The 21,195-nt window shown below is 44.1% G+C and overlaps 5 protein-coding genes and 1 non-coding gene across 13 annotated transcripts; 2 read left to right on the forward strand and 4 right to left on the reverse strand.

Annotated features, from left to right (window-relative positions):
* Window positions 1-890: 890 nt before the first annotated feature.
* Window positions 891-5,234, reverse strand: nfkbiz (nuclear factor of kappa light polypeptide gene enhancer in B-cells inhibitor, zeta). Of its 2 annotated transcripts, none has more exons than XM_085909558.1 (9): window positions 5,070-5,234; window positions 4,152-4,390; window positions 4,002-4,086; window positions 3,758-3,904; window positions 3,227-3,290; window positions 2,974-3,158; window positions 2,762-2,872; window positions 1,772-1,939; window positions 891-1,698 (listed from the first exon to the last, which is right to left on the reverse strand). In XM_085909558.1, the coding sequence occupies exons 2-9, from the start codon at window positions 4,367-4,369 to the stop codon at window positions 1,660-1,662; spliced, it is 1,017 nt and encodes a 338-aa protein (XP_085765684.1). In that variant the 5' UTR covers window positions 4,370-4,390; window positions 5,070-5,234; the 3' UTR covers window positions 891-1,659. The 2 variants fall into 2 exon arrangements, with proteins under 2 accessions (XP_085765684.1, XP_085765676.1); XM_085909550.1 differs by having other exon boundaries at window positions 3,981-4,086.
* Window positions 5,235-5,589: 355 nt separating this feature from the next.
* LOC147062995 (glycerol kinase) lies at window positions 5,590-10,659 on the reverse strand. Of its 2 annotated transcripts, XM_085909500.1 has the most exons (21): window positions 10,244-10,659; window positions 9,947-10,020; window positions 9,766-9,872; window positions 9,613-9,690; window positions 9,466-9,545; window positions 9,250-9,387; window positions 9,061-9,170; window positions 8,920-8,986; window positions 8,765-8,782; window positions 7,870-7,905; window positions 7,726-7,793; window positions 7,601-7,643; window positions 7,434-7,514; window positions 7,291-7,369; window positions 7,128-7,224; window positions 6,974-7,058; window positions 6,777-6,897; window positions 6,540-6,683; window positions 6,390-6,476; window positions 6,238-6,324; window positions 5,590-6,175 (listed from the first exon to the last, which is right to left on the reverse strand). In XM_085909500.1, exons 1-21 carry the CDS (start codon window positions 10,334-10,336, stop codon window positions 6,165-6,167), a joined length of 1,704 nt encoding a protein of 567 aa, XP_085765626.1. In that variant the 5' UTR covers window positions 10,337-10,659; the 3' UTR covers window positions 5,590-6,164. The 2 variants fall into 2 exon arrangements, with proteins under 2 accessions (XP_085765626.1, XP_085765634.1); XM_085909508.1 differs by lacking the exon at window positions 8,765-8,782 and having other exon boundaries at window positions 10,244-10,658.
* Window positions 10,660-10,828: 169 nt separating this feature from the next.
* On the reverse strand, window positions 10,829-10,900 carry trnae-uuc (transfer RNA glutamic acid (anticodon UUC)). Its single transcript has one exon. It is a non-coding gene; the product is annotated as a tRNA-Glu (tRNA).
* Window positions 10,901-11,030: 130 nt separating this feature from the next.
* On the forward strand, window positions 11,031-13,366 carry wbp4 (WW domain binding protein 4). The gene is made up of 10 exons (XM_085909537.1): window positions 11,031-11,179; window positions 11,326-11,398; window positions 11,485-11,547; window positions 11,712-11,835; window positions 11,916-12,113; window positions 12,223-12,269; window positions 12,351-12,426; window positions 12,521-12,708; window positions 12,783-12,973; window positions 13,071-13,366. Coding segments are annotated over exons 1-10 (1,158 nt in total). The 5' UTR covers window positions 11,031-11,177; the 3' UTR covers window positions 13,267-13,366.
* Window positions 13,295-15,611, reverse strand: mtrf1 (mitochondrial translational release factor 1). Its single transcript, XM_085909523.1, has 9 exons — window positions 15,117-15,611; window positions 14,913-15,013; window positions 14,755-14,836; window positions 14,579-14,686; window positions 14,334-14,506; window positions 14,142-14,259; window positions 13,938-14,074; window positions 13,769-13,867; window positions 13,295-13,697 (listed from the first exon to the last, which is right to left on the reverse strand). The coding sequence occupies exons 1-9, from the start codon at window positions 15,517-15,519 to the stop codon at window positions 13,572-13,574; spliced, it is 1,347 nt and encodes a 448-aa protein (XP_085765649.1). The 5' UTR covers window positions 15,520-15,611; the 3' UTR covers window positions 13,295-13,571.
* ccdc122 (coiled-coil domain containing 122) lies at window positions 14,948-17,628 on the forward strand. 6 transcript variants are annotated; one of them, XR_015065826.1, is made up of 7 exons: window positions 15,655-15,757; window positions 15,971-16,080; window positions 16,207-16,596; window positions 16,662-16,778; window positions 16,834-16,895; window positions 16,998-17,135; window positions 17,366-17,628. XR_015065826.1 is itself a non-coding variant. In XM_085909611.1 (6 exons), the coding sequence occupies exons 3-6, from the start codon at window positions 16,285-16,287 to the stop codon at window positions 17,074-17,076; spliced, it is 570 nt and encodes a 189-aa protein (XP_085765737.1). In that variant the 5' UTR covers window positions 14,948-15,050; window positions 15,971-16,080; window positions 16,207-16,284; the 3' UTR covers window positions 17,077-17,628. The 6 variants fall into 6 exon arrangements, 5 of the variants coding, with proteins under 5 accessions (XP_085765737.1, XP_085765696.1, XP_085765718.1 ...); XM_085909611.1 differs by lacking the exon at window positions 15,655-15,757 and adding an exon at window positions 14,948-15,050 and having other exon boundaries at window positions 16,998-17,628; XM_085909570.1 differs by having other exon boundaries at window positions 16,998-17,628.
* The last annotated feature ends 3,567 nt before the right edge of the window (window positions 17,629-21,195 follow it).

Genomic DNA, 21,195 nt, shown 5'->3' on the forward strand with positions numbered 1-21,195 from the left:
GATCTGTGACGTCACACGGACACAGGTGTACCTAATCACTTCATTAGGGAAAAAGTTTAAGTGAAATTGAAAAGTGCCACACCCGCCCTCACCCCCACTTTTTGATTGGCTGGTTGATCTGTGACGTCACTTGGACACTCCATTAGGTACACCGCCATTTTCAGGTGTACCTAATCACAGGCCACTTCATTAGGGAAAAATCATGGTCAAAATTTAAATGAAAGTGAAAAGTGCCACACCCAAACAACCCCCCACTTTCTGATTGGCTGGCGGAGCTGTGACGTCACACTGACACAGGTGTACCTAATCACTTCATTAGGGGAAAAGTTTACCAGAAAGTGAAAAGTGCCACACCCGCCCTCACCCCCACTTTCTGATTGGCTGTTTGAGCTGTGACGTCACTCGGACACTCCTTTAGGTACACTGCCATTTTTAGGTGTACCTAATCACAGGCCACTTCATTAGGGAAAAATCATAGTCAAAGCTTCAGTGAAAGTGAAAAGTGCCACACCCGCCCTCACTCCCACTTTCTGATTGGCTGGTTGATCTGTGACGTCACTCGGACACTCCATTAGGTACACAGCGTTGCTGCTATGCCAGTATAATTTTGTATTTGTTGGATTATAGTTGATGGTGTTATTACACCGAATGTGTTTGTGTTTGAATAAAAGGTTGAAAAAAAAATCCGTTGTGTCGACACTTGTTATTTTGGGGACACCAACTCGTATAACAACATAAAACACATACACATTGTCATATAAAGCAGTTAACCAAATGTTAGATTTTTGTGTTTTAATTGGCGAACATAAAAACAAGGAATAAAACACCAGACAAGTTTTAACATAAATGTTTATTAAAATAATGATAATAATAAAAGTAAATCTGCAACCAGCAATCTAATGTGATTATTAGATATGAGATATATTGGATAACAATAATTAGGCGTATATATGCATACACGTTATTTAAAAACTACCATAAGTGTTATAAAATAAAGATTACCCAAAGAGAAGCATACTCTTCATGCAATAAAGTTGGTTTGTTCGTTTTTTTTACAACATTTTCATGCATTGAAAACATGCTGAAACCAGCATATTTTAAAAGATGTGCTCGTCTGCTGACTCGACTGGCCAACAGCCTTCGTTGTGCCGAGAGGTGAACACTGGAATGGTACATATTCATCTACATGTACTCACAATGCGGTTGAAAATGAGTGGAGGCGACTGGCCCAAAGCGCCCCCGGGGACTGGCGTCCCAACACTTCATGTATACATACATACATACATACATACATACATACATACGTGTATGTATGTATGTATCTATGTATGTATGTATTGAAAGCTCATTTCAAAGAGCTTGAAATGAATTAAAGTCGACTTAAATCACATGAACACAAAACGATTACCCTACGAGAGCACAAACAAATTGTGGCATGTTTAACAATTCAAACAATAACGTCACTACTCTTGGACTGAAGAAAAGGGAGAAGTATTTTCAAGAAAAAAAAACCTTCATATGAACGTGTGTGTTTGTGAGCTCATTGAGTATTACATCAAAGTGATTTGTTTCACTGAAACAACCGCCATCTGCCTTGCGAGGCAAATATTATTTTTTGATCGACTGTCTGACTGACAGTGTTCTTTTTGTGGGGTACTTTTAAGCATCAAGGTGTTGGCCTCTCAGGATCTGACGCACCTGAAGTTAGACAAAAATACAGGGGGGACTGATTTTCTTGTCCCGTGCCAGAAGAAGATTGTTTTGACCTTACCGTCTCACCAGCGGGACCTGCGGGCGCCAGGTGCCAGGGCAGCTCGTTCTCCAAGTTTCTGGCCGTGGGGTCGGCGCCGCCTGCCATCAGTAGCTTCAAGGCCTGAAGCTGAGCGGGATGGTTTTGTAAGGAGCTGACGATGTGGAGGGCTGTGTTGCCGCTGAAGCTCTGTGATGGGAGGGACACATTCTCAACACAATTAACGCACACACCACTCAAACATCTTTACCTACTATGTGTATGGATGTGTATGTATATATATATATATATATATATATATATATATATATATATATATATATATATATATATGTATGTGTGTGTGTATGTATGTACGTAGGTGTATGTATGTATGTATGTATGTATGTATGTATGTATGTATGTGTGTGTGTATGTATGTACGTGTGTGTATGTATGTATGTATGTGTGTATGTATGTATGTACGTACGTAGGTGTATGTATGTATGTATGTATGTACGTACGTAGACTGGAAGGTTGTGGGTTCAAACCCCGGCCGGGTCATACCAAAGACTATAAAAATGGAACCCATTGCCTCCCTGCTTGGCACTCAGCATTAAGGGTTGGAATTGGGGGGTTAGATCACCAAAAATTATTCCCGAGCGCGGCGCCGCTGCTGCTCACTGCTCCCCTCTCCCCCAGGGGATGGATCAAAATCACATGGGGATGGGTTAAATGCAGAGGACAGAGCCCTTTGAGACTGCTTGTGATTTAGGGCTATATAAACTTGACTTGATTGATGTATGTATGTATGTATGTATGTATGTATGTATGTATACATATGTATGTATGTACGTACGTACGTATGTACACATACACACGTGTGTGTGTGTGTGTGTGTGTGTGTGTGTGTGTGTGTGTGTGTGTGTGTGTGTGTGTGTGTGTGTGTGTGTGTGTGTGTGTGTGTGTGTGTGTGTGTGTGTGTGTGTGCGCGCGCGCACGCCATGCGACGTGCTCTTTAGCATCAGTCACCTTGTGGTGGAGGCTGCTGACGGCAGACGGCCACCGGAGGAAGACGGTCAACAGTTGACAATTGGCCTCTTCGGCCGCCAGGTGCCAACAGGTATAACCGCTTTTTAAGTCCTGTCGGTCGGAAGCAAAAGGAGCTCTCAACCTCGGCACCGGGAATGTCGTCAACAATGTGAAACGATGAGCTCCAGTTTGTGTATTTGTGCACAAGCTACCTGAGTCCCACAGGAGGCACCCATGTACAAGAGGGCCTCCACACATTGAAGATAAAGGTGTTTCCTTTGCAGCAGCTCCTTATTCCGGTGCCGGCGCCAGTCCCCGGTGGCGGTTTGAGCCAGTCGCATCCACTCATTTTCAACCGCATTGTGAGACAACACGGCAACATGGAGCGGAGTTTGACCTCCCAGGGGAACAAAGAAGTATTGGAAGTGTCCACTTGTGCTCAGTGATGGAAATAAAAAAACCTACCCTCAAAATTCAGCATTTCTGTATGAATCATCTGTAAACATCCGGAGAAAGTCCTCCAGACGCTCTGTGGATACATACACAAATTATTGCAATGATCTCAAATCAAATAATAAACTTAAGAAATAACAAAAATATGAAATACAATATAAAGAGCTAGACAATGTGCGTGTCATGGTTAATTCATTGCAGCTCAGGTGTATACGACCTGACCACTAGATGGCAGCATAATACAACAACGCAAACGCAAAGAAAGTTAAATTGACTCGTCATTTTCCAGAAGATAAAGACGATATAGGTTGGTGAGTATTGTTATACTGTCATTATTTCGACTACCCCCAGTTTTCATAGAAATTATGTATTCAAAGGTCAAGCAGTGTTTTTAGAAGATTTAGGAAAAACTAATAATAATGGAAAAATCTGCAAAGGGTGTTGCATTCTTCGGACAAAGTCTTTGGCCCTGCTTAATTTTCAGGGCACTCCCTCAATTTGATGTTAGAAAAAGTCACTTTTCCAAAATGATCAACTCCAAACCTGAAGACAGAGGTGGAATCCTTTCTCAGCGCAAATATGCAGAGGCGAGCGGCCCCACAAGTCTGTGGTGTTGACATTTGCTCCGTGCTCCAGCAGGTCGCCTACGATGAGGTGCTGATTGGCCGCCGCCGCGATCTGAAGCGGCGTCTGAAGACGCAAGCCGACAAACAGGTAGCGTTTTGACTTCAGGACGGACAGCCACACATTTGGAAAACTTGGCTACCTGCCCATTGTGCTCTTTGACCTCTAAAGCGCCGTAGACGGCCATCTTGGAAGCAAGCGTGTAGGCCAGAGCTCTTCTGCCTTGGGCCACAGCTATGTGAAGACATCTGCAACAGTGACAACATGTCCTAAGGAATGCAGCTGATGAAAAATGGGAAAAGGGGTAACTCACGTGTCGCCGTCGCCATCTTGCATGTTCAGCAGCTCAGGAGCGACTCCTTCATACTTGCGCGCTTCCTGTTTGATTTGCCACTGAAATAGTGTGAGCGGATGCTCCTGGGGTGGGGGTGGCTCAGGACCAGGCAGGTAGGAGCAAGGGGGCATCTTCGGTGGACTTACAGGGATTTCATCCAGCAAACATTTCCTTTTCTGGCGGTGACCCCTAGACATGACTTGAGGGGAATTTTTAACCTGTGTTTGGAGAAACTTTGTTTGAAGTCCCGCAACTTTCACAAAATGGACTTTTAATACAGTACCGATGTTTGCGATTTTTTTTTTTGGCAGGCATATCTTTTAGCATGTTTTTTTGCAGGCAATTTTTTTTCTCCAGTTTAATTTTTTTTTCATTGTAATTTTTTTTTAGACTGACTTTTTTTACACAGATTTCTTTTAGGTTAAATATTTTTACAGTTGAACATTTTGAGATGTTGACTTTTTTTACATATTGAATTTAGATGCAGAAAATTTTCAATATTAGGAATTTTGATGCTGAAAAAAAATAGTGTTGGTAAAGGGAATTAAAATTCTGATGGCACAGATACACTTCCGTACAAAGTTTTTTTTTAAGAAACTCTGACCACCTTGAGCTTTTGTTTTGGTAGCAACTGGTTACTGGTTCCTTTTGAATATAGGTATTGGCTCCCGTCCCAAAGACTTGGATCATACATTTTGATTTCATAAATGTTTGAATGACTCAACACTTTGAGGCTGCATGATAAGGTGTATTAAAAAGCTGACAGAGCTGGTTACTCATTTACAGCGCTGATGCAGTGATTAACTTGGATATGAAATCCTTACCAAGCAAAACATAAGTACATTTCTTCAATATAAGAAGCATAAGGTGAGCATTTTTTTTCCCATCTGTGCCTACCTTGGCTGTCAAGCTGTCTTTTTGTCTCTGCCTGCTCCAAGTAATGAGGAAATAAGTCCAAAGCGTGCCACACCACACCACACCACACCACACCGCACTTCCTTGTTTGACAATCTCTATGGAGCCAGTTCCAAGTGCTGTGCTCAAGGGCCCGATTTTTTTATTTTCTTAAAGGTACAGATGTGCCTGGGCATTTGGAGAGGTTAAAAAAAAAAAAAGATCTTCTATCATCAAATAAGTCATCCTCACTCATTAATCTAACATGTAGTATTTCATAATTACAAACGCAATTGCTTTCAAAGAAAAAGTAAATATATACATATTTATTCTATCATTAATAGCTTATTGAATTGAATTAATAAAGGTGAATCAGGACATTTTAATTACAAATTTTAGGTTTTGAGTTTTAAATAACAGAACTCACATCTTACCAGAATAGTTATTTATTTTATTTGTAAGTTATCATTTTCCAATCAACTGACTTTAATGTACAAAGACAGAGTTGAAAAGAAAGAAGATATCTATCAGAGCCAAGTTTATTTATGATTTGGGAAAGTGGGACACGACAAAGAGAGGACCTGTATTGTCCACCCTCCCGACAAATTCCTTCATTTTGGGGCCCAGTCTACAAATACTGGCCGCCATTCATTCAACAAGTGCTTTCCGTTCATCCTTTTGGAGCCACGGGATTCAAGTGTACAAAACAATTCCATTCCGCTCACGAGAGGATTCCACATAAATAGAATTTTTCAAATCGAAAAACATATCCACTTTGTACCCAAAAAAACCCCAAAAAAAACGTCTAAAGTGCACAAAAAGTACTTTGAAGAAAAATGCCAATTTGGGGGAAACAATGAAGAATCAGAATTCATCATAGACAGAAACTGGCTCAAGAGTCAGAACAACCCGGCAGTAAGCAAGCTCAGAAAATAGTAAGAAAAACACAAACTACGTGCATACTCCCGCTATCGTTCGTGTTTCGACACAAGAAATTAAATACCGGGCGGGTAAGGTCCCATTAATTGTCAGTTGTGGAGTGGATGGAGGCCATCATCAACGGTAGGTCTTTCTTTGTCCTCGCTGGCTGCCAAGAGACTAGTTGTGCCCTTCAGATAACAGGAAAAAAGTTCATGAATTTGCTCTCATGATGAACCAGACGGACACTCACCTGCAATGTAATTGGCTCCAATGAGCATCAGCATGCTGCCCATGATGTAGAAGCCCAGCGGGACACTGCAGAAGATGCTGCATTCGCCTGAGCGCCAGATAACAACCGTTGGAGTCACACTCCCAATCACAAAGCAAATCCAAGCGCCCTACCATTTCCATTGGTCGGAAGCTCGGTGGTCTCCCAGTTCATTGACTTCTGAACGGCTTTCTTCCAGCGGGCGTAGCGAAACTCGCTTTCTGCCGGACGGACGCACAGAACATCACAGAATGCACAGCGGGGTGGACTTTTTGGAAAGCTACCTTCGGGGTTGATCTGAGGCTCAAACTTCTCCGACGTGACTTCGCTCAAGTCGTCCGGGTTCAAACTCCACACGCTCACGCCCTCCGCTGCGCCGGCCGCCATGGCTGCGCCCAGAGCGGTGGTCTCCGGCATGGATGGTTTCACTGAGGGAAAAATCAACAAAGGGGTTCATTATTTTGAAATTGTGCTCCAAAAAAACATTCCCACGGTATGTGGAGGGCCAAGGCCGCGCCTACCGACGGGGATGCAGAGTATGTCGGCCTGCAGCTGCATCAGCAACCTGTTGGATGTCATACCCCCGTCCACCTGCAGCTGGGTGAGTGGAATGCCGCTGTCCTGATTCATGGCGTCCAGAATCTGTCAAGAAAAAAAACTAAACGGGAGCTCCGCTTCAAAAGGGTTCCAGTCGGCCGGAGTCGGTGTGCGTCGGCACCTCTCGTGTCTGGAAGCAGACGGCTTCCAAGGCGGCGAAAGCCAGGTGACTCTTATTTGTAAACTGGGTTAAGCCGCAAATGACCCTGCGGCAAAAAGAAAGTGTTCCGTCACCAAAAACGTCTGGCTAAAGCGTGTTCCAAAGCGGGTCCTACCCTCTCGCGCTGGGCTCCCAGTACGGCGCATAAAGGCCAGAGAAAGCGGGAACAAAATAACAACCGTAGGACGTCCCGACCGACGCCGCCAACTTCTCTGCGCACAAAACAAAAGGCACGGGTTGTACCACCAAACTCTCCGTAGGATATCTGAAGGACATACCGAGTTCCTCGGACGACTGGATGATGCCGAGGTTGTCCCGCAGCCAACGGACCACGGCTCCCGCGATGGCCACGGAACCCTGGCGCAGAAGGACACGCGCGGTGTGGGACGAGGTTGCCGACAGAACAATTCTGGTGCCGTACCTCTAAGGCGTAGCAGGCGGGTTTGTCTCGACCCAGTTTGTAAGCCACGGTGGTGAGAAGCCCGTGCTCAGACATGACAGGCTGCAAAAAAAACAAAAAAAAACACAGCTGCTCAACGTTGAGGGCAACATGACAAGCTCCAGATATTAGCGGCTCAGTGGCGACACCTTGGGGCCAGTGTTGCGCAACAAAAAGCAGCCTGTTCCATACCTAGAACACAAAACAACAAAATGGAACACTTGGGTAAAATATATATTTTTTTTAATCTTGGACACATGACGCGCGCACTTACGTGTTTTTGGCTTGCCCGTCCTGGAAGCACATCTGGCCAACCAGCGCTGCCGACTGATCGCCAAGACACTGACGAGGAAAAGCACTGGCATCATTTTTTGCCGCCATTTGCGTGGGCCGGCTGATCAAATTGAGAAATACTTACCCCTGAAATGGGAATGCCAGAAAGCGCTCCTGATTTCTGACAAACGATCACACGACATATATTTAGTGGACTGTCGTGTATTTCGTGTCACCAATTCATAATCATAATAGACTAAAGCACATTCACAGGTGACATTGAATGAAAGGTACATTCTATTGCGAAAATGCTCAAACACAAAATTTTGGTGCTCATGTGAAACCACCTTGCCCAGATTATTTGATAAGAGCTGCGATAAAGCAATATGAAGCAAATTCAGATCGCTATAAGGTGCCACTCATTGCAATCCTTTCCTTATACAAGTTTGGAGTCAAAACTTGGAATTTTGTCCACTTTGAAAAAATGTACCATTTTTGAATTTGCCACCATATGTGCGTCAGCAAATTCCCGACATTGTCAACTTGAATTTATTTCAGGTGAACGGGGTGTTTAACCAATATGCAAACATCTACTTTATTGAATAAATATGAAGTTCAATGGAAAATAGTTTTTTTTTTTGGTGCACCTTATATTGATTCAAATGTACGAGCTCTCGCTTTCCAATTTTAACAGGGAATAGCTCGGAAAATGCCCAGCAAAACAAATTCTTGTCAAATATTCAACAAATAAACCAAAATTTTAAAAAAAGCGCAGGGACCAGGATACATTTTGAAACAGAGCAGTGTTCAAGTGGACATGGATCAATGTCTTCAACTCCTTGAAGGAGTGAAGACATTTATTCACGCAGAGCGTCAGCTCACATGAGAAGCAAAGCCAAACAGCCCATTTCCAATCTTGACATTCAATGACATTGTGCCAGCAAACTAGTTCAGCCAGCCACTCAAGTTGGAAATGAGCTTGCGGCCGGGTGACTAACTTTAGCGCCGTGAGGAAAATGGCCAGTTGCAAAATGACTTACCCAGCTAGAACTTATTTTCTACCGGTGAGAGAGGGGGAGACAATGGCACACAAAATAATGCCCAAAAGAGTTTCTCAGTCAACGTTCGTGCGCTCGCTCTGGTTATTTCGAAAGCCGTCCTGGCAATATTAAAAACATTTGTGACCACGGCTCACCATGAGGCCGTAGATTTCAGAAGAACTTCTCACTCGGGGCAAAATCTCCATTGGGATGCCAAAATATCTGAAGAAAAAGCACAAGCGAAGGGATCGTGGAGCAAATGTTGCACTGACACGGGCGACCACTAGGTGTCGTACTTGCACAGCTCCGGGTCCCAGTCCATGGTGTGAATGTTGAACAACATGGTCCGACTGGCATTGGTCACATCGGTGCAGTGGACCCCTCCGGATTTGCCTCCGGTTAAACACTGGAGAATCATTATGACTTCTCTGAAGCCAAAAAGAAAGATTGCGACCGACAGACAGACAGACAGACGAACGTCTCACCCAAATGAGCCAAGAGTCCACGGTGCCAAACATGGCGCGGTGACAAAGCACAGCTTTGTGAACGTCGTCCACATTATCCATCAACCAGCGAAGTTTCACCGCACTGAAGTAAGTGCTGATGGGGAGGCCTGTTTTATGCTAAACGGCGGAAAACTTTTTCAAATGGCTTCAGCCTGGTCGCAGAAAGAAAAAAAAAAAGAAAAGAGAGCTTTTCACCTTCAAGTGGTTTTTATTCCTCCCTGGTGTTTTGTTGATCAGACTCTCAACTGTAGATTGAGTCCGCAGGTCAAGCCAAACTGGAAAATAAGAAATAAATACTGGTAAGTTTTGTTTTTTTTTGCTAAGTAAGGATAGAAACGTTACCGATTGCATTGTACAGCGGCTCCCCGGTTTCTTTGTCCCAAACGAGTGTGGTTTCTCTTTGGTTGGTCACTCCAATCGCTGGGAAGAAACAAAATGGAAATGTCACCCGATGCGCAAAATTGACTTGCATGACTCTAACCCAGCGCTGCATACCTTTAATATTTGCGATGTCGATATTGAGTTGTGTGAGTTTTTCACATGTGCGCTCCATGCACTCGTACACAGATTGCAAGATTTCTTTGGGGTCTTCCTCCACCCATCTGAGAAGCACAAAAAAAGAAAACAATTCAGGATTTGGAACTCTTCATTCTGGAGGATTTGAGTACACACTGACCCTTCTTTGGGAAAGCTCTGTTTTATTTCCACCTGGTGATGGCTGAGGAGTTCTGCCGTTTTGGAATTGAACACCTACCAAAAGAGCACGCATATGAATCTTTGGCACCCTGGAAAACATTTGGAGCGCTAAACAGAGGACATACACTTGTTGCACACTGCCAAACATTCTGTTATCATATTTGCATGACTTTGAACTACGTTTTTTCTTTGCCACCTGAGGTGGAAATGAATATTTGAAATGAGAAGTAACATCAGATGAGCCACTCGTGTCCGCTTGTCATTTGGTCAGTCTTACCAAGAAGCGTGTGGAACTGGTGCCCTGGTCGATGGCAGCAACCAGCGGCCCGAGCGTTACGCGGTGTGACGAGCCAGCCATGGCGCTGATCATGGGGAGCCCCGCAGCCAGTTGGACCCAAATCCGGCCGGAAAAGGGCGTGTAGTCCAGTCAGGCAGCGACCGACCTTTTGCGTCTCTTCGGCGCTTGGTGATGACGTATGAGCCCTCACAGCTCGGGTTTGTTTGTTACAGATACTGTAACGATACAGATATATAGATGGTTCGTTACACAGATAGATGGGATGAATAAATTGATGGATAGTTCAAAATATGTCCAATAATTAAACATGTCTAATTATAGTTACGTATTATTGAGCATTTTCGCTCGGCCAGGTATTAATCATTTCTGCCGGAAATGTCCTATTGCATAATCGTTTCCGTTTCACACGGCGAGCGGAAGTCACCGTGATGCTGGCGATGTGGAATATATTGGCGCACTTTTCACAACGTCAATACTTTGAGGATTCGTTTTATCATTGATTGCACTAGAACAGAATTCCTTTCTTATATCCTAGGAGCATTTTCATAGAGGACAAAAAGTGTGTTCCCATACCGGGAGTCGAACCCGGGCCGCCTGGGTGAAAACCAGGAATCCTAACCGCTAGACCATATGGGACGTTGAGATCCCTTGTAATCATTTTGTCTCATAAAGTAAAGAAAATTGATCATTGATTTTGAATTTCTTCTTTTAAGCTGTACCCACTTACCGATTTGTTTGTGTAATATCACAAGCAGGTACATATATCGAGCTATACCGTGACCGTGTAGGAGGGTACCGGCGCCGTGTGCTGACGTCATCAGCAATGGACAGTGTTGTTCAAATGTGTAGAGCACAAGTGTCGTTTTCTTTGTTTTAACTCATTCCTGCCTTCCAGTCACACTCAAATACGACAATGTGAGTATCAACTGTCTAATATTCAACGTGGATGGTAGAAATAATCTAGGACTAGGCTTCTTCTCTTTCTATTCTTGCAATTAGCCACATAGCTTGTCAAGGCTACATTGAAGCGAAGTGTGTTTATCCTTTTCCTTCCCTTTCAGGGCTGACTACTGGAAGTCACAACCGAGGAAATTCTGCCAATACTGCAAGTGTTGGATTGCCGACAATAAACCCGTGAGTGATCTTCATTTTATTTGTGTATGGCCGAGGACAGTGTCCATGAGATGCTCTCAAGTCTTCATGTTTCTTTTCCATTGCAGAGCATTGAATTTCACGAAAGAGGGAAGAATCACAAAGAAAATGTGGCAGCCAAAATTTCCGAGGTATTCTATTTGGCTTTTGTATTTGAACGGTTGCTGAATCTATAAGTGACATTTGTGTCATACCAGCAGCTATAAAAAATGAGACTTTTGACATCTCCATCATCGCTGGCAGAAGATTTAAGAACCAAACTGAGAAGTCTGACATGAACTTTCTGTGCTTGTAGATTAAAAAGAAGAGTGTCCAACAAGCGAAGCAAGAAAACCGTAAGTCCAAACAGTTTGCAGCGATGGAGGAGGCCGCACTGAAGGCATATGAGGAAGACCTGAAAAGACTGGAAATCGAGTCAGGTAACTGTGTGTGGAATTAGGCTGAAAATATCAGCTCCATATAAAACATGTTTGAAAAAAAAAATGTTTTCTTGTTTCAGGTCCTTGTGCCTCAGCCGCAGTATTGCCAAAGCCTAAAGCACCTCCCATAGTATTGTGTGAGCCACCACCACACTGGAAAAAATATCAAAAAAACACAGAGAAACCAAAAAAGTCATCAAGGGAGCAAACCAATCTGTGTTGGGTTGAAGTACAGACAGATGATGGACACAAATACTATTACAACACCATAACTGGAGGTGAGCATGATCAGAGGTCTTTTTTTTCTGTCACTTTGCCGATTGATTGATTGATTGATTGATTGATTGATTGATTGATTGATTGATTGATTGATTTTGCCTGCCGCAGACTCTCAGTGGGACAAACCCAAAGGCTACCGGAGCAGCTCAAACAAGGTGCTGAAGGTTTTATGTTTTGCTTCAACATTCTTTATAAATGCAATTTGATGTGATTGCTGTGTAATTTATTTTTCCTAGAGCGCTTCAGGTAGTGTTTGGATGGAAAGTGTCAGCCCTGAAGGATATGGATATTGGTACAACACACAAACAGGAGGTTGTAGATTGGATAGGAACTCACTTTTCTATTCTGTTTTACTGCCATAGCAAACGGTCAGTTCATTTTCATCTCATTTGTCTCACCTCTCAAGAGTCCAGATGGGAAAAGCCAAAAGACTCCACCCCCAATGAAAGTCCCGAATCCAGCTTAGCATCCGCCAGTGACAAAACACTTCAGGAGGAACTCGCTGGAGACGAAGACAACTGTAAGTTGTCGCAGAGCCAAGAAGCTACTGAAAAACCCAGCTTCCCGTCCGTTGTCCCAGAAGATAACTTGAGGGTAAGAACAATAGCCATGAAGAACATTCAATTTGTCTCACTCTTATGGTCAAATTTCCTGATGGGCTATTTCAGAAAAGGAAAGCAGAAGGAGGAGATGACCAAACAAGCAACAATATGCTTCAAGAAGGTGTCAAGGAGGAGAAACAAGAGGAAATCCAAAGTGAACCCCTAGGAATAAAAGAAGAGGTGACAAAAGCAAAGAGGGCAAAATCGCAGAACCCTTACGGAGCTTGGGAACGGATCAAGGAGGAGAAGGATCCATAGTACGTGTGCCGTTCAGAATTGCGCCAGCTGGACCTGTTTGACTTTTTGACATGAATCGTTTCAGTACCTTGTCTCTGTTCTTCTTTTCTCTTCCAGCGCCAACGTGGATTTACAGTTGCCCAAAGTAGACGAGGAGATTGTAGTGGCAGAGTTGCCGCCGGAACCCAAACCCAAGTTCAAGGAGCGCATCATCACATCACTGGGAATGGAAGGCGGAAGCACTTCTTTCAAGAAAAGCAAAACGCACAACGGAAAATCCAGAAGCTTTCGACAGAGAGACAATGATGACTAGCCACATTCCGCTTATGCAGCTCACTTTCATTTGAAGATGTACAGATCAGCTGTGACCAGTTGTACAAAGTTAATAATAAACAAGACACCTTTTACACAAATATGAATTTTAACCTTTTCTTACCAGGATAATCATTTCATCACATTATTTTAGAGAAAATAATTTAATCACAGGCATAGTCAGCGTACAGTAAACTGCAAATATTTTTACAAGCAAGACCTGCCATGCAGTGTGACGACACAGCACGTCTCGCTTTTTCCATATTGTTGAAAGGCGACTTGGACAGCAAGTTGCGGCGTCGTGGGTCAGTCTGCAGAAGAATAGGCACTGCTTCTGCTGTTGGCCACCAGGTCCAGAAGCGCCTCCCTTTCTGCCTCTTCCAATACGGCAGCGATGAGATCATCCAGCGCCTCGCCCCCCCGCATGAACTCCTGACGTGGATGTGGAGAACATGTAGAAACATGACCGACTTTTTTTTTTTTTTTTAAAGTCTGGCGCTAACCTTAATGTCCCTGCAAATGTAGCCACTGCGGTGGTCCGTGACACGATCCTGGCTGAAGTTGTAAGTCCGGATCCTCTCGGACTGCGAGCGTGTTCCCACCTGCCGCGGAGACAACGAATGAAGTTCATTTATCCCGACGGAGCCCGAATGAAAAATGGAGTTAGCTTGCCTGCTGCTTCCGTGCCATATTCTTCTGCTCGGTCTCTTTACTCATCATGCTCTGGTAGAGGCGGGCCTTCAGCACACGCATGGCGGTTTCTCTGTTCTTCAGTTGAGAGCGGGTCTGCTGACACTCTGCTGTGATACCTGGAGACGAAATACTACAATGACACCAGGAGTCCGGAGAAGCTCGGCAGTCGTCGTAATGTCGTACCCGAAGGAAGGTGAACGATGCGCACCGCGCTATCGGTGGTATTGACACTTTGACCCCCGGCTCCTCGAGACCTGAAGGTATCCACGCGCAGCTCGTTCGGGTCCACGCTGACGTCGACCTGGAGCGCGCGTTAGCGTTAAGATCAAGCCGTGGTCACGAAGCCGCTGAAATTGAGAGCGACTGAGGAGTTACCTCAACGGGCTGAGGCAGGATGATGACGGTCATGGTTCCCGTGTGGATGCGCTGCATCCGGGAGGAAAGGCCCACCTCGGGAATCCTCTGCACCCGATGTGTCCCCCCCTCATGCTTCAGATGTCGATACACGTTCTCCCCGGCTATCTGTGCGGCCGCGTGATGCAAACCACCTGAGGACATGAGGAAAAAGTTCTTCGGTGTATCTCAGCACGCGGAATATATACAGCAAATAGTAAACACACCGTATTCTGCCGGAGTGTAATTCAACATCTCAAAATGCCACTTCTTGTAAGCGGCAAAACCTCGGTACATGTCAAACATTTCTCGGGTGAATTGCTGACATATATCACCTGCAAAAAAAATAAATAAAATGTTGAATTGAAACAGATACAACTGAGCCATCATTGAATTCACAAACCTCCAGTTGTTCGTCCTGAAACGACTTCCAGTAATACGTTACTAGAGTCCAGAGGATCAGTCGGCAAGAGAGCTTTGATTAACTAGAGAGCAAAAGCGCATCAAATATTCGACAGTAGTATCATTGATCAGGCTTGTGCCGATGCGTGCCTACTGTACCTCTTCCTTTAAGACTGAAATCTTGTCTGCGATGAGAGCTTCCTCTTCTTTCAGCAGCTGAGCAAACTGTTCTGCTTCTTCATCTTTGGACCCAACCGGGGCTGCAGTCATAGGGAAGAAGAGAATGTAGTCTAAAAGGTACATTTGCCACTGAGGCATACATGTTAATGAAAACTGTCAAAGGGGGAGGGGGGGTCGACTTACAATGCAAAATGGAGCGAACTTCATCAAGATCTTTAACCGCTTGTTCAACATTGTAAAAGACATTTGCCAAAGGTAGCAGCTCAGTATACTTCTTCACCATCAATTTCCTGTCAGCTTCGCTCACGTTTGAGCGGTGCAACTTCTGGTCAAGGGCTTTGTGGTAGTCCATGAGGTGTCGGACATAAGTTTGAACAGATTGGTTTTCGTACAAGCCCCCCACATCGCCATGAAAGAAGCGCCTTGTCTCCAATGTACCATCATGGCGTTGTGCTTTTATAATTGTCACTGTGTCTTTTGAGATTGTCTTCCGTCGTTCTCTTTTAAGCTTGTTGTAAACTACGCGGGGTACACGGTACAAACTCCGAGAAAACATTTGGCAGTATATATTTTTTTTAACGCACATGAAAGCAATACAACAGCAATACGGTCAGCTTCAATAACAAACAGAAACATGGCATTGGAAACCCGGAAGTAGTTTGGCAAATGAAAGGTCATTGCCACCGCAAAGCAGTATGGGAGCTGTAGTTTTACCGCGGACGTAGTTTCACCGGCAATTTTGGGCCCTTGAGAATAAAAACACACCTAGCTGATGATAAAATGTCAAATCCTCCCACCTGTACAGGTATGGGATCAAATACAAAGTAATAATACACACATTTTGAGACATTTAATCAATATTCTGTCTTCTTTAAAAAAGAAGTCATTTTTCAATGTTAGCATCGCTATCTACTAGCTCTAGCATTCATTTAACCCTCTAATCATAATGCTAAATTTGATATTGTTCCTTTTATGAACAGCACGTCTATGTTTTCATTGACCAAGAAATGAATACTTTGTTCCGATCTAACTTTCAGGAGTTCAGAGTCAATTGTCAGTAGACCAAGTCCTGGACAATATTAACCAACAAAACATCATAGAGACTGAAATCCTACAAAAAGAAAAAGAGACTCTCAACTCCCTACAGGTTCAACTTTTGAAAATAAATCATCATTTTTGTATTTTTTTTTACTTTTGTTTTCAGTCAATCATGATCATTAAATTAATTCATTTTACTTGCAATGAATGAAAGAATATATCTGGATTTTATCAGGTGACTCTATTGGATGTGCAGAAGAAAAGCGATGAGGCTGAGAAGAAGCTGAGACATACAGCAAGGGACCTCCTTATCATGGAGGATGACATGATACATTTCGAGCAGAAGATGCAGGCCGGACGTGACCAATGTGCCTCCATCACAGTGGAAAACACCAAACTCCTGGAGCAAATCAAACAGGAGGAGGAGAAGGCCTGCATACAACGGGCTCAGTTTGACATTTATCGAAAAAAGATGGAGGGCCACAGGCGGGCGGTTCTGCGTGTGGTGGGCCAGACTGATACTTCCAAAGAGAAGAGGACACTTGTCCAGAAACTGAGGAAGGCCAAGGAGGAGCTGAAGGAGGATTTAAAAAATCCACACGGAGTCAATGTCCAATCGGCAAAGGTAAATGTGTACATTTGGGTTTATTTCCACACAGCTGTACAAAAAGCTGCATTTGATCCTTACAGAGAGAGATTGCTGCGTTGAGAGTGGAGACTGAAGAGATGATGAAAAATATAGCGCAGAAAAGGGAAAGTCTTCAGAAAGAGTTGGAGACCCATGCTCAGATCAAGCAAGACATTGAGGTAGGGCCAAAAGAAACATTCAAAGCTATTCAATGTATTCAATGTCTTGTCTTAGGTCCAAAGCAAGCGCTTTGACGCCATCAGCAAGCACCTTCACTGTCAAATCAGCAAGGCAAGGTAAAGACTTCATCCAGCATTTCATTGTGATATTGTTTGGAACCGCCATTTTTGTTTTGCCTGTATGTTGTAGTTTCACCAATCTGTCCCTAATCTATGCAGGCTAATGTCCAGAGACATCAAGCACATGGAGAGACGGAAAGCTGAGCTTCAAAAGCAGCTGGGATCGTCCGTCCAATGACTCTGCTCAGTGCTAAATCCAATTTGGCACGAGTTGTTACTACAACCAACCAGCAGAGGGCAGTAATGTCAAATAAATGCATCATCTAATACGGTCCAAACGTGACTAATATTCGATCGCGTTTAAATAGCTACAAGATATATTTGCCGAATTTTCTTTGACATCAACAAGGCCAGAATCCATTTCGTCTCTGAGTGAGCATCATCTCATCTCATCTCATCTCATCTCAAGCAAGCCCAGCAGTCCAAACAAAAGCAGCTTCAACTGTCGATATGTTTTTTGTACACAGTGTTCCAGCTTCCGCCTCAATGGCTCGCCTGGTCCGAGGCGAAGTGACAGTCCCATGCAGCCAAACAAGATTGTGCCACGTCGAGCAGATCGCCAAAAAACAAATTGCAATTGTTAGTTATATGGCTTCTTTGTTCAGTCCAAATACAAGAAAGTTTCAGCGCTACTTGAATGCACATTTCATGCTAGTTATCAGAGAGGGACACATTTGAATCCAGATCATCTCACAATAAATGATCTATTCTTGTGCACCTGCAGTTTTAATAGGACAGTCAATGAGCCACTTGTGTGAAGAAATAATCCAAGTGCCACTTTTTAATATCTAGAAGAAAAAAAAATTCCTTTCTGCCGCATTGTTGGAGTGCATCCAGCTGCTAGCAATACCGTGCCGCTGCTTGGCTCGCCCTCATTAAAGCGGCACCATCCCACTCCACAACCCAGGCAGGCCCAACCCGCCTTTCCGCCAGTAGCACAATTTCAACCAGATACGTTCAACATTGTGCTTGGTAACTTGAATGAATTCATTCCCTGCCATTGACAGCTAGAGACGTCAATCATCCATTTCAACCGGTCTGGCAGTGAATGAGTTCCTATTATTTTGGTTAATCCCGCCGCTGACCTTCCCAGTCAACCAGGGTTGGTGTTGCTTTTATGGCCGGAAACCGCATCAGCTGGATTTTTCCAATGGGTGCGGGCAGCTTCGCTACGCTACGCTAAGCACTGGACTTAATTGTTAGGCCTGCTTGCAGCCTGCCAAGGCCTCACCTGAGAACCAACAAGAGAGCTTTCTTACATAACAACTATAATTATGTGAGTCATAGCGCATTTTCCCTTCTGCTGACTCACGATGGCCATGAGAGAAATCAAGAAATGGAGCCCAAAAAAAACAACCTGACAACCAACATGCATCATTAAAAGGTGAGCTCCAACATTCTCCAATTGGAAATAGACAGGAAGGACTGTTGTCATTTAGGAGCAAACAAAACAGCCAAAGCTCGGATGGAAGGAACAGACAACACTTTCATGCTACAAAATACAAGCTAGGAATTGGATCATGTCAAAAAGTAGGACAGCCAGTGGGAGGAGCATTACCTCCTGGATTGTCACAAGCTAGCGAGCAAGCAAAAAAAAAAAAAAGCTTGTTTCCTGCCTGCCTGGCTGACTGACTGAGAGAACAATGAATGAATTTGAGGCATCAATCTGGGTCTGCATTGCGCCTTGAGTCCGAATATTTTGCATTGATGGGATTTGGGGTGCATGAAAGTGTGACAACTTTGGGATGTTGTTGTTTTATTAACAGCTCATTGTCATCACACATCGCAAATGTCGCAGTCACTGGCGGAGCTAGGATGTTTTTTTTTTCTTGGGGGGGGCAATGATATCTCTGTGGGTATGCAAAACATCCCAATTTTTTCAGAAAACACTGATGCTATATTCTTTTTTTTTCTTTTTAAACTTGACACAAATGACATGTCATTCAAATTCTTGCCTCACAAAGCATGCAAAAGTAATATTTCTAAAAATACAATCGTGCGTGTGCTTTTCCGGCTCGTGTGTAATCCAGGCCTGCAAACACAAGTCGGATGAGTGTTTGTGTGTGAGTCCAGATTGGGCTGGAACATCCTGTGCTTGTCAAAGCTTTAAGTGTGAGTGCTCATGGGGGGGGGGGGTCGGGTGGGCATTGCCATATTACATTGTCTACAGTGGTGTTGACCTAATTATTGACTCAGCATGTGTTGATCAACCGTCCTACATTGTGCGCTTCTGATTGAAAGACTCATCAAGATTTAATAAACCTCCACAAGGTCAAGGAAGTATTTTTAGGACCAATTGCTGAATTATTTATTTCTTTTTTGGTCAGACTTCATTCTTTCAATATTTGCTTGTCAAACTCCTGATTTTTCAATTTCACATTGACGACCGCCAATTTCCAGCCACGTAGAATCTAAATTGCCAGCTCCAAAATGTGGTGGTGACGTTTCGATATCCTTGTTGACTTATTTATCCCACTGACACAAAAATAGCTGACAAACAGGAAGCAGTGAAAGGTGACCTCATGAAGCCAATGTTTATATTCACAGGCCAGACGGTTGTTCAAGGACAGGAAGGATTCAAAGACAGAAGAAGGCTTTTTATTTTTATTTTTTTCATGATCAGGGTTTAGAGTGAGTCGTTCAACCAGTCAAACGGCAAAAGTAATCGATTGAGAGCAGGCTTGTTTGTCTGTCTGTGGAGTTGAGAGATGATTCCAGAACAGAACATTTGGGGAAAGTCAGCGTTTGTTTTCACTCGCTTGTGTCAAATGATCTCGCCACAAAGCACACGCTTTTTTTTCTTCCTCCCGGCAAATAAGTCGGAGGGAGGTTGCTTTCTCTGACAGGCTTTGCAACTTCTCATGTCACAAAGTGCAGGCAGACAGAAGAATGATGAGTCATCAATTTACTCCTGGCTTTTCCAGCAAGACTGACACCTGAGTGGAGGTTAGGCTATTTTGGAGATGGTGAAGTCTAGACTTTGTTCCTGCGTGAGCGGACGCCGAGGAAGGAGATTTTTTTTTTTCAAGCTCTCGGCAACTCAGCGTATTTACGGTCACGGGTCTCTTCCGCACGCTTTTGCACGGCACGGGCGGATGGACTCGTTAGCAAGCGCTTGGCCCCAAAAATGGCACACGTGATCAAGTGGATTGAATTAGTGTCACGCTTCTGAGCTGACCTTGACATCCTCGTTATGCTAATTTTGCATGCCATCCCTCTAGTGACTCAGCATTCGCTGTCCTTAACGATAATGGCTATCGACTTTATCGTCCTTCCGGAATGGCGTGATATGAGTAAACAAAGGCTTCCTCCGTACTTGACCAAGGCAGAGCCATTGAGAAAAGAGGATCAATGGCTTGAAGGATGATTTGGACTTTGTGTGTGTATTTTGCAGCATTGTTGTTCCCGTGTGTGCGCAAATATGGAGCACGTTGGCGATGCGCTGACCCGGGGTCGGGATTATCTGTCTTGGCTGGAATCGGAAAAGCCACCTGCTCGCTCAGCATTGTCAAGTGCATAGCAGGAGGTCGGGGCCAGGCGATGATAAGCTGATTTTGGGGAGAACATCTTCATTTGTCTGGGAATACATCATAAATCAATGATTGTCAACCAGAGATGATCAGGTGTGGAAATGATGTGGAAAAATAAGATCTTATTTACTCCAACTAACGGCAACTAAAACAATGAGGTTTTCCGAAATGTCAAATATGTTCAGTTGTCAATTCCACGCCTTGTTATTTGTGTCTGGAGCATTAGCGGGGGATAATCCACGTGCGATAGCTCGCTTGCAGCACACTTGAAGAAAACAATGAAATGGGATTTGCGAAAGTGCCAGCTGGACCAAGATGGAGACAAGAGTCTGTGTCAGCAACGCTAGATTGCTTAGCACAGGCCGCTTGGAATTTGAATCATCTTCTATTCCGATGTTGACAAAAAAAATTTCTACTTGGATATTAAAATGCGGAGCAGCCTTGCTTGCATCACTGTCCTTTTCCTCACATTATTATCAAATGTAAATGACAGTAGGCTTTGAATTATGTCCAGATAGATCAAATCAAATCGTAAGTGTGCAATGGAATGAGCACCGAGCGGTCTACTCTAAACATGTCGTCATCGCGTGCTGAGGCGCGCTCCCGCTTCCGCTCCGGAAATAAGCGTGCATGGTCCACGTGACATTGAGCGAGCTGGGGGCGTGGCTAACGGAGGCTTGTTCCTATGGAGCCAATCGCAGAGCTGCGGACTCATCATCATCATCATCATGGTGTGTGATGCGCATGCGTAAAAAGGACCAGAAGCG

Source organism: Syngnathus leptorhynchus, chromosome 1 (assembly GCF_054491065.1).
Source record: "Syngnathus leptorhynchus isolate UIUO chromosome 1, UIUO_Slep, whole genome shotgun sequence".
In the NCBI taxonomy this organism is placed as follows: Eukaryota; Metazoa; Chordata; class Actinopteri; order Syngnathiformes; family Syngnathidae; genus Syngnathus; species Syngnathus leptorhynchus.

Excerpts from the sequence above, each read along its gene's own strand:
- wbp4 (XM_085909537.1), top strand. Across the intron at positions 11,399-11,484 it reads GGATTGCCGACAATAAACCC|AGCATTGAATTTCACGAAAG; the intron begins GTGAGTGATCTT and ends TTTCCATTGCAG. Across the intron at positions 11,836-11,915 it reads AAGACTGGAAATCGAGTCAG|GTCCTTGTGCCTCAGCCGCA; the intron begins GTAACTGTGTGT and ends TTCTTGTTTCAG.
- mtrf1 (XM_085909523.1), bottom strand. The coding sequence starts at position 15,519 with ATGTGCGTTAAAAAAAATATATACTGCCAAATGTTTTCTCGGAGTTTG. Across the intron at positions 14,837-14,912 it reads TTTCAGTCTTAAAGGAAGAG|TTAATCAAAGCTCTCTTGCC; the intron begins GTACAGTAGGCA and ends TTTGCTCTCTAG. Across the intron at positions 14,075-14,141 it reads CATCGTTCACCTTCCTTCGG|GTATCACAGCAGAGTGTCAG; the intron begins GTACGACATTAC and ends TTTCGTCTCCAG.
- LOC147062995 (XM_085909500.1), bottom strand. The coding sequence starts at position 10,336 with ATGATCAGCGCCATGGCTGGCTCGTCACACCGCGTAACGCTCGGGCCG. Across the intron at positions 10,021-10,243 it reads CCAGTTCCACACGCTTCTTG|GTGTTCAATTCCAAAACGGC; the intron begins GTAAGACTGACC and ends CTCTTTTGGTAG. Across the intron at positions 8,987-9,060 it reads TGGGACCCGGAGCTGTGCAA|ATATTTTGGCATCCCAATGG; the intron begins GTACGACACCTA and ends CTTTTTCTTCAG.
- ccdc122 (XM_085909570.1), top strand. The coding sequence starts at position 15,706 with ATGATAAAATGTCAAATCCTCCCACCTGTACAGGTATGGGATCAAATA. Across the intron at positions 15,758-15,970 it reads GGTATGGGATCAAATACAAA|GAGTTCAGAGTCAATTGTCA; the intron begins GTAATAATACAC and ends TCTAACTTTCAG. Across the intron at positions 16,896-16,997 it reads TGTCAAATCAGCAAGGCAAG|GCTAATGTCCAGAGACATCA; the intron begins GTAAAGACTTCA and ends TAATCTATGCAG.
- nfkbiz (XM_085909550.1), bottom strand. The coding sequence starts at position 4,369 with ATGTCTAGGGGTCACCGCCAGAAAAGGAAATGTTTGCTGGATGAAATC. Across the intron at positions 3,291-3,757 it reads GATTCCACCTCTGTCTTCAG|AGCGTCTGGAGGACTTTCTC; the intron begins GTTTGGAGTTGA and ends ATGTATCCACAG. Across the intron at positions 2,873-2,973 it reads GTGCCTCCTGTGGGACTCAG|GACTTAAAAAGCGGTTATAC; the intron begins GTAGCTTGTGCA and ends TCCGACCGACAG.